This window comes from Solea senegalensis, linkage group LG10 (genome assembly GCF_019176455.1).
Source record: "Solea senegalensis isolate Sse05_10M linkage group LG10, IFAPA_SoseM_1, whole genome shotgun sequence".
Classification (NCBI taxonomy): domain Eukaryota; kingdom Metazoa; phylum Chordata; class Actinopteri; order Pleuronectiformes; family Soleidae; genus Solea; species Solea senegalensis.
Window position 1 is genome coordinate 9,455,464 of NC_058030.1, and position 18,077 is coordinate 9,473,540.

At 38.0% G+C, this 18,077-nt stretch overlaps 2 protein-coding genes across 2 annotated transcripts in view; both read right to left on the reverse strand.

Moving 5' to 3' along the window:
* LOC122775946 (alpha-1,3-mannosyl-glycoprotein 4-beta-N-acetylglucosaminyltransferase C-like) overlaps nucleotides 1–9,557 on the reverse strand; it is a 44,177-nt gene extending 34,620 nt beyond the window's left edge. The window contains exon 1 of the mRNA XM_044036202.1: nucleotides 9,207–9,557. The gene's annotated coding sequence lies outside the window, so the exon portion shown is untranslated. The remainder of the gene's footprint in view (nucleotides 1–9,206) is intronic.
* A 1,020-nt stretch (nucleotides 9,558–10,577) lies between these two features.
* On the reverse strand, nucleotides 10,578–17,576 carry borcs5 (BLOC-1 related complex subunit 5). The gene is made up of 4 exons (XM_044036206.1): nucleotides 16,811–17,576; nucleotides 15,491–15,634; nucleotides 14,480–14,637; nucleotides 10,578–13,577 (listed from the first exon to the last, which is right to left on the reverse strand). The coding sequence occupies exons 1-4, from the start codon at nucleotides 16,866–16,868 to the stop codon at nucleotides 13,344–13,346; spliced, it is 594 nt and encodes a 197-aa protein (XP_043892141.1). The 5' UTR covers nucleotides 16,869–17,576; the 3' UTR covers nucleotides 10,578–13,343.
* Between the last annotated feature and the right edge of the window lie 501 nt (nucleotides 17,577–18,077).

The window sequence follows — 18,077 nt, forward strand, 5'->3', positions numbered from 1 at the left end:
TAACCAAGAGTCATGAACAACATGTCCTTCGTGTTAGGTTTTTATTGTGAGTTTTACATGATTCTGTCTGCCGGTGTGTTTATTGGCCTCGCGAGGGCGCGAATAAACTTGTTCAAAGTTGTTTTGGACAGAATTCTTTTGTGGCGGAGCTGAGATTTGCACCATTTCATCATTTGTACTGCTGCGTCCCCAGATACGGACTGTTTGGGTGATTTAACATGTAGAACGTCTTTCTTGTTTGATTCTTTTTCTATTTCTCTCTCCATATATGTATATATATGTATACATATATATGTATATACATGAAATTCTGGGAAATAACAATGTACAATTTCTTGCTTTATGATATTGCTGCAGTCAACTCTGACAACTCCAATCTCACACAGATGGTTTGAACACAGTCACTGGGAGAGTTTTCAGGAGGTTTGAGCTACACGCACATTTACCACACAATTACCATGCAACCATGTCCTGATTGCATGGTGAATAAAGCTTAACAGAAGTTCACTGGGATGGGAAATCTATCTACGGAACACTTAGGTTGCTGCTGGCTGATTTTCATACTGTGGTGAAATGAGCTGAAGCAGTGTCTTGCTGTCCAACAAGCAATGGTGTGATTTAGAGAAATTATCATAATGTAAACGATTGTAATCTGTAGTTAATGGTTGGAAACGTGCAAAACAATACTTTTATGACCCTTGAAACAATATGAAGGGTTTTTTTTAGCAAAATGTGTCAAAGGGATGTTATTGCAGTGCTACTATGCTATAGGAATTCAAGAGTCACATCTTCTCTTAACCATTTTGCTTATTTTAACCATAGAAGGGCCAGAAAATACCTTTTGCCCATTTTTCCAGAATAACTTTCAATATCTGGCAGTTATTTACAATTTACTGCATGTTAAAATGGTGCATTAGCAATTTAAAATGAGGAAGAATGTGAACAGTATAAAACATATTATATACAAAATAACATTTGTTTGAGTTTTTGTCTCAAATGTCCAGAAACTATGTGATTTGCCGACTTCCTGCAACAGCGCGAGTGGAATTAGCATAATAGCCACATGTTGGCTTTGACAATGCAGCTTCTCAGCTTTCAGAAACCACTGGAATTTTTCCGAATTGTTCCTGATGCAAAGTGCGCATACGCAAACGTGTCTTCTGTGATACACTCGGTGTTAAAGGGTTAAACTTGTTTAGCTGTCACAACCAGACGGCTCTGTGGATGTCCGCTAATTCACCACTTTGGTTTGGAGTTAAAATATCTCTTCAAATGAAGTTTGGCGCAGATATTAATAATCTCCAGGAGTTGCCTCATAACAAATTTGGTGATTCATTGATTTTCTCTCTACTGTCACCATAGCAGATCGCAATAACTCGATCATGACACCCGTAATCACGTTTAATTTTTCATTTCTTTTGATTTCCGTGGTGGCAAAGCAACATCCAGGCGAGCGCTGACAAAACAAGGGATTGCAATATTACACATCAGATGCGGACTTTAGATATGCATGTGTATGTGTGCTTTGGAGACAAGTAAAGCTAATTCATGAATAGTTGAATAACTCAATTCAAAATTGATGAGGTGGCTAATCTCTTGGCAATGTGCTGCATGACCTTCTCTGAAATATGAATATGGACTGCCTGTAAAATTAGCTCAGCGAATGTCAAACTGAGTCCTGATTAATTAGTTTAAACTTTCAGCTGCTCTGTGAGACTCTGTGCGATTGACAGATGGCACTTTGCAATACTGCAAAAAAGTAAGAGTATAGTTTAAGATGGAGGAGGGTGAAAGAGATTGAACTTTTCTTGTCTCATCGTGTCTTGCAGATAACAGATGCAAATTGCTGCTTCCTCCATCTGGGACGCATTAGAAAGAAGATCCTATTATATTTCGCTGCTAAACAAAGTTAGAAGTGGGAGAGACACAAACGTAATATAAAGTTTGGTCGTGCCTCATGTCATTTTTGGAAATACGTCTTCCACAGATTGTGGTAGGATGTTGAACTCTCTTGAACTAATAGAACTGCTACTAAAGGAAGTGGAACAAAAGTACTATTCAAAACTAGAAAAGTTTAAATTATTAAGCTGCTTGCTTATTTACTTTATCAATACATTATTTAAACTACATTTTGTGTCGTCTTGGTACTTTGCACATTGGGTTCCCATATGAATCTACACTTTCCCAGTTTCCCAAATTTGCTCTATTTACTTTCATTCATAAAAAATAGCCAATGACATAAAGTAAATGCATTTATTCAAGCATTGTTGGTTATTATTTGACTGAGGAACTTCATTATACTGTATGTGTTTAATGTTTAATGTTTTAATGTTACCTAAATAATACTAGGTAACAACTAAATACTTTTAGGAAGGAAAGGATTTTCATTGTCATTGTACGTTACCGAAATGACAAGATCAGATGGAGGGTTGATCAGCACTGCTGCGACTCAGCGTGTGGCCACTCTGGACCGACCTGATTGAATGTGTCTGACATTCATACATGTTTTGATGGAAGGAGGAAACCAACGAGCAGATACAGGGAGAACATGCAAACTTCACACATAAAGCCACTAAGCCACCAAACCTCCCACTCCACTGTATTTCTCAGGGAAATATTATGCTCCACTATACTGTACGTATCTGGCAGCTGGTGTTAGATTGCCTTAGAATTTGTACTTTTCCACAATGTGGTACTGTTAAGTGAAACAGGCGACCTCATCCAACACTGAAAATCCAAATAATTAAACACCCAGAGCAATGACTGATTAATACTGGACCAGCAATCGGAGCGTTGATTGTAAAGGTAAAAGAAAAGGTCAATACTTAACCTCATCTCCTCCATACATCATGAGATTTCCAATCTGAGAGAGAACATAGTGCATCATAGCAGAACTACTGAGATTTTGTTTTCCTTCATCTCCTCAGGCTGTCAGCACTTTACATCACCACCACAACCCAACCTCAGCTCCATCCATTAACTTGTCAGAAACTTTGCATTAGCATTGATTCCGCATACAGTGATCATTCATATGCCTTGATTATTTATTGTCATGACAATACTGTTTTTTGAGAACAGCGCCTGAAATACTGAAATACAGATCTATCTAACAGCAGCTCGGATAAACTCGCCATTTCTTACTCCACTGGATTCTTGCATTTATATCGTGAAGGACAATTAGAGACCTTAACAAGGGTGACAGGTGTTGATTATGAAGAAAAGGTCCAACCACAACAAGCATCTTTAGTTTGACATGGAAAATATGAATAAAACGCAGGATGGTGAGCACTTTTTTCTGCATGAATAGAGAACTGAAAAACATTGTCTAAATGACTGGCATGAAAGTAAACAAGGACACAGTGACACGAAGGTGAAACAGCTGACACAGTTCAGCAGCACTGCAGAGGAGGATAAGTGAATAATCAGGTGTCTGAGGACAAAGACACAGCAGGTATCCTGATTTATCTTTTCAAACAGACTAACTGGATGGACGGAATGGAATGAAACGTGAATGATCCAAGAGGTGCTTTGTTCTTTATTTTTTAAAAAAGAAAAAAATCCCGGGATGTTATTTTACAAAGCTGGCATCTTTCATTTTCCTTCTAAGTAAACAGTCTGTATTGACAGCTGAAGGCTGTTACAAAGGCTACACTTTCATATTCCCAACAAAATTATACTGAAGTCCCTGGAGTGCATCGAGTACAAAAAAGGTAATGATTACGGAAGTCTGGGCTAATTTTGGGGAGGTAGTTGGTCAGGAACTATATTTAGGCTGTTGCCATCAAAGTAAACCAGCCTCACACAGATACTCACCTCTCTCTTACTTAACATTTTTCACATTCTAAAATAAATACAGCATATTAAATGTCATTACTACAAGGCCAGATAGGGACGTACAATTTTAAACTCCCACAGTGTTTTCTTTTTTTTTTTTTAATCACGGATAATCACGAGTTGACACTCCACTCTCCAAACTGACAATTAAGCATTTTCTAACTGCGTGCACCATTATTACACGCTTGAAAGGCGTGAAGGGAGTCCATTAATGTCAGCCAGTGTAAGGTGAATGCATAATAGACCATGAGCTAAAGGGAAAGTCTCTCATCCAGTCAACTGTCAGCTGTCAGTTGCTGCACTATGGCTCCGTCCCCAGTGACATGAAGCTTGGATATTTCCTAACCTATAATTTGAGGGGCTGCAGGAGTTCACACTGCAAATATTCAGCTATTCGCGTTTAAACCCAGAGGAACAAGATGAAAGGCAGCGGCAGACACTCGCTCGTCTTCACCTAAAGGAATGTCCAGAAATACCTCAGTGATGAAACCTTGGGTCAGATTGTCTGAAATGATATAAATTATTCTGGGATGAATTTAAACCAAAGCCAAACGTTTGCCAAAACGGAAAGGTGAATTTGTTTGCTGCAATGATGAATCGATTGCTAAATGAATTGCCAACTTGATATTTTGATTGATATTGTTGGTAGTAATTAATTATTCATCGTTTCTTAAATGTGAATATTTCTTTTAACAAAGAAAAAGGGAAACACAGATCAACACTTTCTGACATTTTATGCTGCATCAATGCCAGAGGAGACTACAAGGGAAACAAAATATGGACTCATCATACAGTCGGTGCCACCGGCATGGACATACATTCATTTGATAATAAATTATTAGCTTAATTTGAGGTTTATTAGTGCAAGATAGTCTGATATATATAAAAATCAAGTGAATGTTTCTAGTACAACTTGAGTTTGTGGCCACATTTTTGTTGTTACTTCAAACCATGGTAGGTATCACTTTACAGTTGAGTAATAATATGGTAAAAGTACAGTAATAACTTTGTTACAGGGAATTTTGATTATGGTATTAGTATCTCATTTTTGTAGTATAGCTTGGAATGGTAAAGGAAATGTGTGTGGGACATAAGGGAGGATAACATTTCACTTAATAATATGATAATTATTGATTCTGATTCCCAAACTATTTTCATGTGAAGCCATCACATGGATGGTAGCCTATAGTAATTCTCATTACCAACTTGCTTTGGAAATATTGGTATTATTGTAATATTTCCACCACATTGTTACAGCATGCATATAAATTGCATTGGAAATAAAGATGTTACTACCATAATATTACCACTATATTACAATGTATTGCCATAGTATTACTTTGCTGTTACTGTACTGTAATAAAAAAGTGTTACCAGGTGATAATTTTACCATTTATGCTAAATGCATGCTACCCTCTACAATGTGAAAAGAAAACTCTATAGTTTCATTCAAACATGTCCTGTTTGGCACAAACAACTGCTGAGTTCACCAACAGCAAACACATCATAGACGTAATGTGTTGCCGGGGACAAGTTGATAACGATTTATCCTTTTAATCAATTTAATATTTGACCAATCTTAGAAAAGAGCCAAACTCTGAGGACATTTCACTTCATGCCAATGTGCTCTCAGAATTCATCTGATCAACAACTCATCTGCCCACAGAATTATTCCTGCAACAAAGCCTTTGGGTCAGTCTCTTGTCTGCTAATCAATGTGAAGAGGCCACTCGACATAACTAATAAAGGACGCGATGATGCCCTTCCTTTCTCGGCTCCGCCACTCACAGATACACAAAGCTGGAGCACCCAGGTAAGTGGAGGGCATTGTTGGCAAGGATATGTTTTTGCATATGAATAACAGCAAATACTAAATTCCCACTCCCACTTGTTATTGTTTGAAGTGAAGCAGCACACATGTCCCTCTAGAAAATAACCAATATGAAGAGTGCAGTGCTCTCTGGCTTTGTTTGCAGAATCTTTAATAAAGTGCACCCAGGCATGCAGGCACTGTACATGTCTATTTATTGATAAGCATACAGCATGTTGATCATTTGGACCTTGATTGTATCATGACTTGAGTCAACCGGAGATTTCACTGAGGGTGGTGAATATTTTATTCATGTTTAATTTAAGACACTGTTAAGCTGAGAGTAAGAGAAGAAATGTGCTGTTATGCACAGAGCCAGACAATCTCCCAGTGGCTTATTTGACTGATCTGAATGAACTGAGTGGAACTGAGCAATGATCGACATGTCTCCTTTCTCGGCTATGAATAATGGATGACATATTTAGCCTTGACAAAATATGGATATTTGGAAAATACCACTAACACACAATGTACACACACACACACGCAGAAATTGAGAGAGAGAGAGGGGGAGATGGACAGGGAGAGGGATAGAAAGAGAAAGATGTTTGCACAGCTATTCTTCTTCTTGTATTGACTTCCGTTCATTTGGACAGCCTAAACTGAGGCTAACCCCATAACCATTTAACACCTAACGTTAACCTAATCACAATTAAAGTCTTAGCCCTAACCAGTTCTGCCTCAATGCCTCAATAGGACCAGGTTTTGGTCTCTGTGAGGACTACTGGTCCTGACTCCTGACAAGGTTAGTTTATATGCCAGAAAAGTTCCTAAAGATGTTTTTGAAATGTCTGTTTGAACTTGGGTTGGTGGGATTTCAAACCTTACAAACAACATCCAAAATGGTGCAACAGGTCATTTGAGGTAAACACCATGTGGTCCAGCAGAGAATCTTAGATCCACTTTGCTCTTGGTCAATTAGGAAAATAAGACAGTGAATGCTTCATTATTTTTGCTATGAAAGTAAATGGAGGACAAAAGCAAGCCAAACTATCCTCCTGAGAAGGCAATCACAACAGTAGAAAATCGAAGTCTGACTTCACAAACACGTGTTGTGGTTCTGGATGTTTCGTACTTGCATTAATTTTCATTGATAATCGTGATACAAATAATCTATCATGTAGTTTGTTCTTTTCCAACAACAGTACTGCAGTTTATACGTCCTCTCCTTCTACTTCTACTTCTGGAGTAATCAGACTATGAATTGCATTATCCAGGTATGACAAAGACTAGCTTGATTTAAGTCGGACTAACGTGTTTACATGACAGTAAGAAAAGCTAGTTATTGTCTTAGTCCGATTTAAATCAGACTTTTTGCATGTAAATGCACTGAATGTCAATGTGTTCATGTGGGAGGGGAAGTATCTGGAAATCTTCAAAGGACACACCGAGTGTGCATACGAGTGCCATTTCAGAGGTAATTATGAACGTGATCCATCATACCAGACCTGTTTTGAATGGGAATGACACAATATGGCTGGTAATGTGAAAGAACCTCAGTGCTGTGAAGGTCTGACAGGTGGCTCAAATTTAAGGCTTGCGTAAAAGCCTTGTGATGTCTCTTGTTATTGTGGGCAATAACTAAACCTAATGCCTGAAAATGAGAGGAAATGCTGGAGGTTAAGTCGGAGGTGAAAACAGTTTTTGAGATGTAATAGAAGCACAAGGCTTAAGTGTTTGCTGAGGGGAGATGAAAAACTGAAAAAAGATTAAATCACTAGATGTGTGAGGAGCACATTTTTGTTTAGGTTTCACTGGTGTTTTTTTAACATAGCTGGAGTGTTAACACCAAGATGTTTATCTTAATGGACATGTGCATTATTGACATTTATTTTGTTCAATACCTTTTAGAAAGTTCATCTGAATTCACCTTAATCAGAACTCTGCTTGACAGTTTTTATGACTTGTGAAGCGTAGAAGAGCATTCCATTTTCCCTTTTGGCGCCAAGTAATAAACGGATGGATGGACAACCTGCCAGTGGTCCTTGTAGTTAACTGCATCCAGTGCATCTGGACATTTGTTTCTTCACTGTCATTGCTCAGACATAAAGTAACATTAAGCAATTTATGGCACCACATTGCCCTCCTCCTCCCTCCAAACAATGAGACAATGTCACCTCTCCTGTTCAGTGCAGGCCATCCACACTGCTGTTTGTTTGGCTACAGGCTGTCTCAGATGAGACATGATGCCGTCACTGGCATTTCATGGCAACAGCCCCAATGGCACTGAATCACCATCTGAGACACCATCCCACATTTAATCAAACGCAAGTTCTCCACCGATTTCAGTCTTTTCCCTGGTGTAAAATTTCATTATCATGGCCTTACTTGCTCTATTTTTATTACTGCTGTTAGACTTTTATTTATCCAGACAAGTGCACAACATTTTCTTATTTACCACAACGACCCGAGAAAGTTAACTGCAGGGGAGAATGTGTTACCTTTTATTCCTTTGCCAATAGGCACAAGTGCAATGACTTTTGTACTTTTGGTTGCTTTTTTGGAGTGCCATGCGCAAAGGCACAATAATAATAGACACTCAATCAGACTGGGGCTGTTCACAGGCCTATGACTTTAATATTCAACCAAGAAACGTACTTTCTGAAAAACAGTTTGACTTGCGATTGTTCATTTTGTATCATAGTTCAATATCACTACAATTACATGCCCGTCAAAAGCTTCATTGTATTGACCTGCAGCATTACATCTTTTTTATTTAAACAAAAATAAACTGATCCTGCTTGCAGAGGTGTTAATTACGCTACACTGTTTTACACATTTTATGTAGTAGATCAGGGTTTACTGTTACAACTGTGGGACAAGATGATAATGACTTATCAACTTGTCCCACAGAGCTGAAGCTCCAGCTGCAAACCTACATCTTAGATGTCCCTCATTAACACTGTATGGTTGTGATCTATAGGTCAGATGGTACATTCCCAATTCAAAGCCAAGCAGAAAGCTGACATATTGTCACGCCCCTAAACATGAATAGAGCAGTGGTATTTCAGTGAAGGTACACGTCACTCCTGCTCTGCTGTAGTGGCTTCCTTGAAAACACAACTGAGCAATGAAGCAAAAAAAAGTGGTTTTATTAAATGTCTGCTAGGGGATCTAGTCTGTGGTGATCTCATGTCTCCAGGAAGAAGAATAATGTTTGGCTGTGGCTCAAGAGGGAGGGCCAATGAGATATCTATCACTGGAGACTGGGTGTCAAATTAAAAAAAAGCGATGATAGGTAATTTTACAAGATGAAAGTCAATACAGGCAATCATCTCAAACACGCCTCCCACTTTTCCCTGAGCTCCTCACGGGTTCAGCATTTACAGCCGTCCTGAGCCAAAGGTTTTTAACCTTCTCAAGAGGGGAAGAGACTGAATGTGGCACAATATAACAAAACACAGTAATGTGTTTTTTTATATATTTAGAAAGGACATGTACCAAGAGTGATATTAATCAAGTGAAAACAAAATGGTTTTAAAACCAGGTACAAAGTGCTCACCTCGCCTCACCCTTCCCTCCAAGTGAGTTAAAGAATGTATGTATAAGTATTCTGTCCATTGTGGGCTACTCCAGGCTCATTCTGGGAAAATGAAAAACAACAATTCACACAGTCAGGTGATTGTAGACTTGAAAGAAATGAAGTATGATTATTTTTGCAATTTCTGCCAGATGACAAGGAAGCCTAATTCTGCTGGATAGCTTTAATCTTCTGAAACCACTTCTTGTTTAGGTATTGTAATAAAAAGGAAGCTCAGTTATGTAATACTGATACATAACTGCAAAGAAATAAGTTTCTTTTTAGATGTTGTTGTTTTTTCTTTACAGAATTACTTTACAAAATATAATTTAAATGCATTTCAAATGTGCTGGTGTTATTTCTGTTGTTGCTTTGTTTTGTCCAGCTAACAGTACAAACGAAAGGCTTTTTGGCTGAATGACAAAGAAAATTGGACTTTACTTTAGATAAACCGCAATCAATAGTGACTTTTGTATTAACAGTTGAAATACTGAATTGATATATCCATTAATCCATTCTTTATACCACTTATCCTCTGCGGAGGGAGCTGGAACCAATCCCAGCTGACACTGGGTGAGAGGCAGGGTACAAATGGACAGGTCAGCCAGTCCATCGCGAGCCAACATATAGAGGTAACTCCCGGTAACCAAACTCTAATCTGCCTGAGTGGAGTGTGGGAGAAAGCCAGGAGATAAACCACACACAAAGAAATAACACACAAACACAGAAAGTCAGGATAATTGAGCCAGGATAATAAGTGATTGTTTCAGCAATCAAAGTATCATTAATCATTTAGGCCCATTTCAGACCAGGTACTAACATCCAACTGTTCATATCTGGCCTTAAAATATGTCCCGGATGAGTCTCCTGTGAATTTAAATACATGTGACTCATGTTATATTCAGATATACACTGACATCATGTCTGTTCACAAGAACAAAATGGTGTTTTTAGCAAATCTGAACGTACACGTCAATGAGGTTTGTGTTCGCATGAGTGACTAAGAGATACTGACAGTGAGAGAGGAAGAAAGTGTCAGGAGCAGCTTAATGAATCAAAGCTCTATTCATGCGGTGGTTACATGACATTAGATTTTACCAATTAAGAAAATAAGACATCATGTGATTTTCAGTGTTAATATTGAGGCAGTGGCTACAACTAAATCAATGTGTAAGCCTTGATGAGTGTTAAAATGACATTAAGACCAGAGAGTCATTTACATTTCAGTCACTTGCTGTGTGTGATGTCTAAATTCTTCAATGATTGCAGGAAAGCAACCTGTACCACCCTAAAAATGATGGGGTTAAGAAGTACGTACTTATTTTTGAAGTGCATAAAAATAGGAATGGAAAATGGTGCAACACAGCCATGATTTATATTCAAGTGAGAAGAAGTATACAGGAGTAATTGGATTTCTTTTTTCATTTTAGAGAATAAATTACCCAGTGGCAGGTCCCATTGTATCATCTCATGGCGTTAATATCCAGGTCTAAACATTAGGAGCTTTTCTTTATTACAAACAGTCCAAGGAAGTCTTACACGTCCTCACACGTCCTCACCACACACAATGCAATGACAATTTCCATTTCTGCTGCAATGATCAAACAATAACCTTGAGGCAATTTAAGACATTTCTCACACATTTTAAAAGGCAATAACATATCAAAAGAGTTCTGCTTAAAATTCAAAAGAAACTCGTCTCTGCCTAATGTCCCTTATGTCAACGTAGCAGGCTAATTCTGTACTTCAAAGAAAGTGAGAGGAGAGGATGATCCTTCTGTCGGTGTAATTGAGTTCAGTGTGTTTATACACAAGTGGAAACTATAACAAAGCATACAACCAGACGGCACTGGCTTGTGCAACTCCATCCACAGCAAAAAAAAAACACTTTCCTTAAGGAGAACAAGCTCCTCCTTGGCAAAAAATACCTTAATTTCTGACATGGTCTTTTGGGGGTTAGTTGGAAGTGGAAATCTTTCAAAAAACAAAATTGACTCTTAAAGTAGGCATAGCACTTTGCTTTAAAGGCTGGCTGAGGATGGAGTATTTTCCTTTTTCACTTTTGTATTTTGAAAGTGCTTTTTTCCCCTCTATTTAAAAGTCCACTGTGTAAGAATTTGTTACATCTACTGGTGAGACTACAGATTTGAGGACTTCTCCCTTTCCCAATAATGTCAGGGAACTACAGTGGACTTCAGATACCAGAGAGAATGTCATTCTACATTTACGTTGTAAGCTTCCTTTTCAAAACACAAAATGCATGCTCTGGCTGATTTGTCTGATTGGAAGCTAAGGAAACATGGTTACAGCTACCAAAACTTTTTCTAAGGTGATGAAAATTAAATGATTTTTACTCATATACAAACCTCCTTGTGGGTACTGTATTACATTTCTGTCAGAACACCCTCTTAAATGTTACTCACTAGATGTGACCATTTAGCTGCTCAGTCTATTATTGTGCATTTTTAACAGCTTTTCACTAAATAAATAAATTATGAAACTATACATTTACTTTATCTATATCAAGTCATTTTTTTGCAGTTACACTGGAACTGGGTCTATTATTATTTTGTTCTAATGAATGAGAATGTGTTTCCATAGTCCTTAAATATAAGAAAACCACATTTCAACATAAATTTCAAATTAAAATATTGTTTAATATTATAGTACCAATAAAGTATCCTTTGTCTCACTGAACTCTGGCATCCACTGGAATTGTTGGTGTTAAAAGACCAATTTTTCAAGAACATGGAACATAAAAACAGAACTATGTGTCCTGACCACCAAGTGTAAGCAAGAGTTTGTTTTTAATTACTAGAGCTGCCACTGATGCTTAAAGAGCACAACTTATATATAAACAAACAATAAACACAAGAAGTAGAAGAGTGAACACTTTCAACAGAGAACCAAAATATTGACAGTGTCAAGCTACATCGACTGTGAATCTTCGGTATGCATGCTATTGTTGTGAAAACCAAACAAAGTCCCTGTTCAAAACTGATATTAATAACAAAATGTGTACAGGATGCATGTTCTGTGACCACTAATGATCGGATATCACTTCCCTGCTCTGCACGCAAATACATAGACAAGTCATTTCAGCTTACATATTCTAAATTATGTTGTTTTTAACCAGTCTGACTATACAGATCAGTCCTTTGCTAATGTGTGTGTGTGTGTGTGTGTGTGTGTGTGGAAAACAAGCAAGATAAAATAATCAATTTTGGTTCAGTGTGAAACTGTAGTGGGTTCAAAGCCTCCTCTAAATGTAGTTTGAGTTGAAATGTGTCCTCACTCTTGTCTTAACTGTGGTGGGTTCACACCTGTGCCTGTGTCTACTCAGCTGAGACTTCAACGTCTATTCATTTATTTATTATTTACTCACTTTACTGTTTTGCATGCCACAGACTTAACACAATTACTCAAGCAAAAATGTACAAATAAATTAAAGTTTCCCCACAAAAAAAAGGCGAGCGCTCTCATTTTAATTCCAAAGTACAGCACATCCATAGTCTTTGAGCAATCCAAGGGCAGCAATCCTTTGTTTCGAACTTTTGTTCTCATCATGTCCCGAAACTCATATGCCGATGGAGTTCCAACACTTAAAAGCAGTCACTATGCGAAGTACATACATTTTCATCCACCATCACTGATCAAAATTGAAAATTTTCAGTGGATCTTCAGAGTCTCCTGAAACATTCTGAGATACTTCCATGTTGCCAAGAACCATACTAAGCTGCAAAAGCACATATGCAAGACATGTTTTTAGGCCATATGGAGTAAATCCCATCCCCACACGTGTTTGTTTTATATTAACAAAGGAGGCCTGTGACTGGATGTAGCACTTCAATATTTAACATCTGGTCCAGAAGAGCTGGTCTGCGGCTGGTCGCAGAAGGATGTGGTTTCAATTCATGTGTAAATGTTTGATTGCATTTTTGAATTGTTAAGTGCGGTGCTGCTTCTTGAGAGCATGTGTGTTGAGCATTAAGTGAAACAACTAAAAAAAAAAAGAGATAATGAGCTTGACAGCTGAGCATTCTCAGACCTGTACTTCCTACCAGACAGAGGACTGTGTGGAGACTTGGGTGGGATGCTGCCGTGTCGGTTTCCTGGAGGCTACTTAGTAGAAGAATCTCCATCAGGCCTCATGCTGAAGGGCTCCAGGCGTTCGCTCTCAGGCAACATGTTGTTAAGGCGCTCCATCAGAGGCACCGTCTGGTCGATTCCCATCTGGATACGTCTCAGGATCATGGACATCTCGTTGACCTTCTGGATCTGTTCGGCATACTTGGCAAAGCGCTTCTGGCGCTCCTGCATTATGCTGAACAGCGTTTCTACAGACAAGTCCATCTGGAAAGAAACAGATGAGAGAATGAGACATCATCATCAACAACTGTCTCAAAGTAAAGCAGAAGAAATTAAAGTAGCTTATTTAAAAAAACATCCCAATAACTTGGAGAGACAACAGTTTACAACCATATAATTATTGAAACAAGGAAGCAAAATTAAGTCACAATGACGTACAAGGTCTTAAACTCGTCAGCATTTTGTCTTTGGAATATGACCGCAAAAATAACATTTTCTTACCTAAAAAGTTTTAAAATCCAGTCCATTATTGTTTTCCCTGGATCACAAAAAAATATTTGTTCTGCCCCTATAGCTGCAACTTTCTTTTGACATGGCTAACTTTCTCTGACTGTCAGAGAAATGCTATTCTGTTAAGGATATTTGAACATTCTTGACCCACTGTACACACACAAACATGATGACATATTTTCATTACAATTTCTATTAATCGGGCTCAGCTGTAGTTAAACAGGCAAATCCTCAGATTTGATCCTTACTTTCTTACAACGACATCAAACCAAAATACCACCACATGCCACTTTTCAGATGCTTCGGTTTAGTTTGCCTCCATTTGCACAGCATGACTTTAGGTTAATAAGTTAATTCTAGTTATAAACAACACCGTCTTATTTTTCTGACACATTCACAGTGGATGTCAAGCTAAGCTGCACTCACAACACCCCCTGCTGGACCATATGGTTGTCAATTCAGAGGGCGTTATTTGAAGAGGGTGAATTTGAACAGGTTTTTGAGGTTCAACTTTCAAAGTGTGGCTCAGGTTAGTAATTTACACTTTCATTTACCATGTTGGAATTAGTCCTGTTCTTTATATGGGGAATATGTTTTGGTAGGAAATCAAATATAATGCTTAATTCTAACTCTGTGCATATCTGTGGTATTCTCACCTCTTTGATCCTCTTGACCAGGGCGTTCTGGTCAAAGGCCACGGCTTCTGCACACTGATGTAGATGGTCCTGGTAGCGGATGCAGAGCTGTAGAACTTGGGTGGCATCCAGTCTTTCCAGACACACAGTGCTGGGTGATGTCTGGCCACTCAGCACTCCTGCAGAGACAAAAACAGAGGCCTGACATGGACATGTGGACTGAAACTTTTTAATTATTATAATTAGCTATGCACAGGATCTGACAGAACTACCATCCTTGCTATTTCAGGAGCACACCTACACAGCAAACATGGCTCATTTTCTACTTTCTAACACAGTGCTAACGAGTTGCAGCGAGAATTAATTTCACAGTGTAGGATTTGAAAATGGCCCATTAGGGACTGGTGTAAGATGGGATGAAACTGCCAGCATGGTCATGTGAAAACAGAAATAGATTTTTGTCAGATACTTTAAAGTCTTACCAGAGAGAAACACACATCAAAATGTTAGATTTAATTCATTTGAAACTGTTGAAACTGTACACATTGTTTTTCTGATGTGTGTTTTCTGATTTCTTCCAGTTTGTGTTTCCTACAAAGGCTTTTCAGACATGTGCATTAAAATCTTGAGGTAATTCAAAAACGCTTTAAAGCTTTAATGTGTTTTATACTGTGCATTAAAATGCATTTGCGCTTTGTATTAATAAATATGGTGTATTGAAGGTTTGTTATATTGACATTGAGGAAAATTATAATTTTATATATATATATATAAATATATATATATATATATATATATATATATATATATATATATATATATATATATATATATATATAAATATATATATATACACATTGTCCAAATAATATGAAAGTTGACAACTTTTAAGACAGATTGACCACAAATGAATCACTATAAGTGTATTGTAAACGTAAAGTGAGTGAGTTTACTCTTCATTTCATTTTGGTTTGTACTAAAGTAACGCTGTGAAAAATGGCAGTGAGCAAAGGGGGTACACTTAAATGGTACCTTTCAAAAGGGGCTGGAAGGTGGGTATTTCCTGAAGCTTGATGACATCTGGGTCATTGTGGATGTTCCTAAGGGACTGAGTGCCCTGAGTCACAACCACAATATCATCCATCTTGGCCTTCTGTTTTGCTGGAGATGGCACCACTGCAATAAAATGACTATCATTATTAAGAGACATAAATCATATCGCTATGGTACAATCGAATCCCTGTCTGGAAATGTCAACACAAATCTGAGAATGTCTGATGTATGCTTGAAGAATAAGGATCACTATGATTTACACTGATTTGTGCATGGCAAAATAACAAAAAATAATTTCACAACCTATAGTGTAGTCACTATATTAAAATCAAGTACAGCTGAAACAAGTATAATCAATAATTAAATCAAATTATTGAAGTGTTTTGTGTCTTTTATTTGATTGCCACTGCTAAAGAGATCATATGTTTGACTTGTTTTTTCAGTTTTCAAGTCTGTCTGTGCATCTGTGCACAGCACAGTAAAGAATGCAGGTTATGGTCCAAGGAAGACAAAAAAGATTTTGATGGGGATCGGACACAGACTTAGATTTTTTAAGACAACAATTGAGTCTGCAAGGGGAGTGTATTGCACTCTCTTAAAACTTTCTCTAGTTTTGTCAGATGTAGTATATAGTTCCTCAAACATGAATATTTTCTGATAGCCACTACTTCCTTTCATGGAAAGCTCAATATGAATGTTTGAAGTTCATGTTAAATCTTAGAAACCATGGTGAAATTTAAACACAATATTAAACTTCTAGGGGCAGGAGACATCAGTCATGGAAATACAGCACTGCAGTCACTTCACTGATATATTCATTGATAACTTTCTATGCAGTGGCAGCAAATGTGCAATGTCACATTGCAAATGTCACTTATTCTACATTACTAATACAGCAGACCAATGTAACTTAATGTACTTGTATGTATATAATTTTATCTCTACTTCTGTAGAGATTCAATTATATACATACATACAAATCAAAACATTTAAAATTCTGACAATTAATACATAATATGAAGATAGAGTAATATTTTGTCTGGAGATAAATGTGTTTTCCTTGTTTTGACGATAAGCGGTTTTGTTTTATAATTCACAGGGTGATAGATAAGTACCTAGGTTCGGTCTTTTTCTCTTGTGCAGAACTTAATGTATAAGAATGTGTGCTTAATATGTGTCAACACAAATTAACCTGCATTTATTTGTGAATAACTGTGACCGAAATAAACTAACTAAATAAAAAAAAAATAGACTATTGAATTCTACGATTCTGTAATTGCATTACATTGATGGCTTTACCTGAGGAGCTGTAATCGGAGTGTTTGTGCTCCGCTTCTCCGCTCTGTTCTGCTCCCATGTTTACCTCTGGCTAGCGAGCTAGCGGTTAGCTTTCGTCAACGTTGTCCAGAAACAGCAGCGAAACACACGCGGATATTTTCCAACTGACTAGAAGCACTTCACATGACCCAGTGCACACACGCTTAGACGGACAACAAGTGAACTACGCCTGTATGAGTGGAGCTGAAAGTCAAAGAAGTTAGTTGCTCTGTGATGTTAATGGTAGCAACGCTAGCTAACATCAGGGCATCATTCAACTGATTTGTCTACAGCTTATAAGCTAACCGTCAACACAGGCAGGAATAAATAAGACATGGTCCCAGCGGTAAGCGATACTGTTGCAGTTAAATTACAATACGATACAAAGCTACTGTTATATTAATAGCGGCACGTGACAACCACAAAGGTTAGTTTCCGTTCACAACACGGCAGCTGACAAGTCAGCCTACTTCCGTAAATATTAGTCACGTGCACTAAATATGGGTCACGAGTTATGTTCTGGACAGACAAAGCCACGAGTGCCCCCTGCTGCTGAAATCTCTCAGCTCTGAATTAGATACGCACCTAATCATTCCCATTGTGGAACTGAAACTAGATTTACCGTTTTAAAAGCACAAGTGTGCTTGCATTTCAAATTTCTTCCTCTTCTTTTGTGTCCCACATCAGTGTGCAATTTTCAACTTCCACTTTAAAATGTTTTATCATGAGTTTTGTCACTTGACTCTTATTTTACTGATCGTACACTATCAACCCAGCTACTTGGGCGACCACATCCACTGAACTCCTAGTGGAAATAAAGTAAGAGAGGCAAGGCTGAGATGGTTTGTTCATGTGCAGAGAATGGACAGTGATTATACTGGACAAAGTATGTTGAAGATGGAGCAGCCAGACAGGAGTAAAACAGGAAGGGCCACAGAGAAGACACAGGGGACAGGGCAAGATTGAGGCAGATGATCTGCTGTTGTGACCTCTAAAGGGAGAAGCCGACAGAAGAAGTACTCCACAGTCTCACAACTTGAATTTAACGTCAGTAAATTCAAGTAATACATGGTAAATGTTCTAATCTCGAGGACTCCTTAATGCTGCTTGACACTAGTTTTGCCCATTCACTTGTTTTTCTGTCACACATCTTTTATACCCATTCCTTGCCACCTGCACATCAGGAGCAATGTGGGGTTAAGGTTCTTTCCCTGGGACACATAGGTATGTAGACTAGCGGAGCCAGGAA

What these genes read in the sequence shown, in the direction of transcription:
- borcs5 (XM_044036206.1), bottom strand. Translation starts at nt 16,868, where the DNA reads ATGGGAGCAGAACAGAGCGGAGAAGCGGAGCACAAACACTCCGATTAC. An exon ending in CTCCGATTACAGCTCCTCAG is followed by an intron (nt 15,635 to 16,810) that starts GTAAAGCCATCA and finishes ATTTTATTGCAG; the next exon opens with TGGTGCCATCTCCAGCAAAA. An exon ending in CTTCCAGCCCCTTTTGAAAG is followed by an intron (nt 14,638 to 15,490) that starts GTACCATTTAAG and finishes TTGTCTCTGCAG; the next exon opens with GAGTGCTGAGTGGCCAGACA.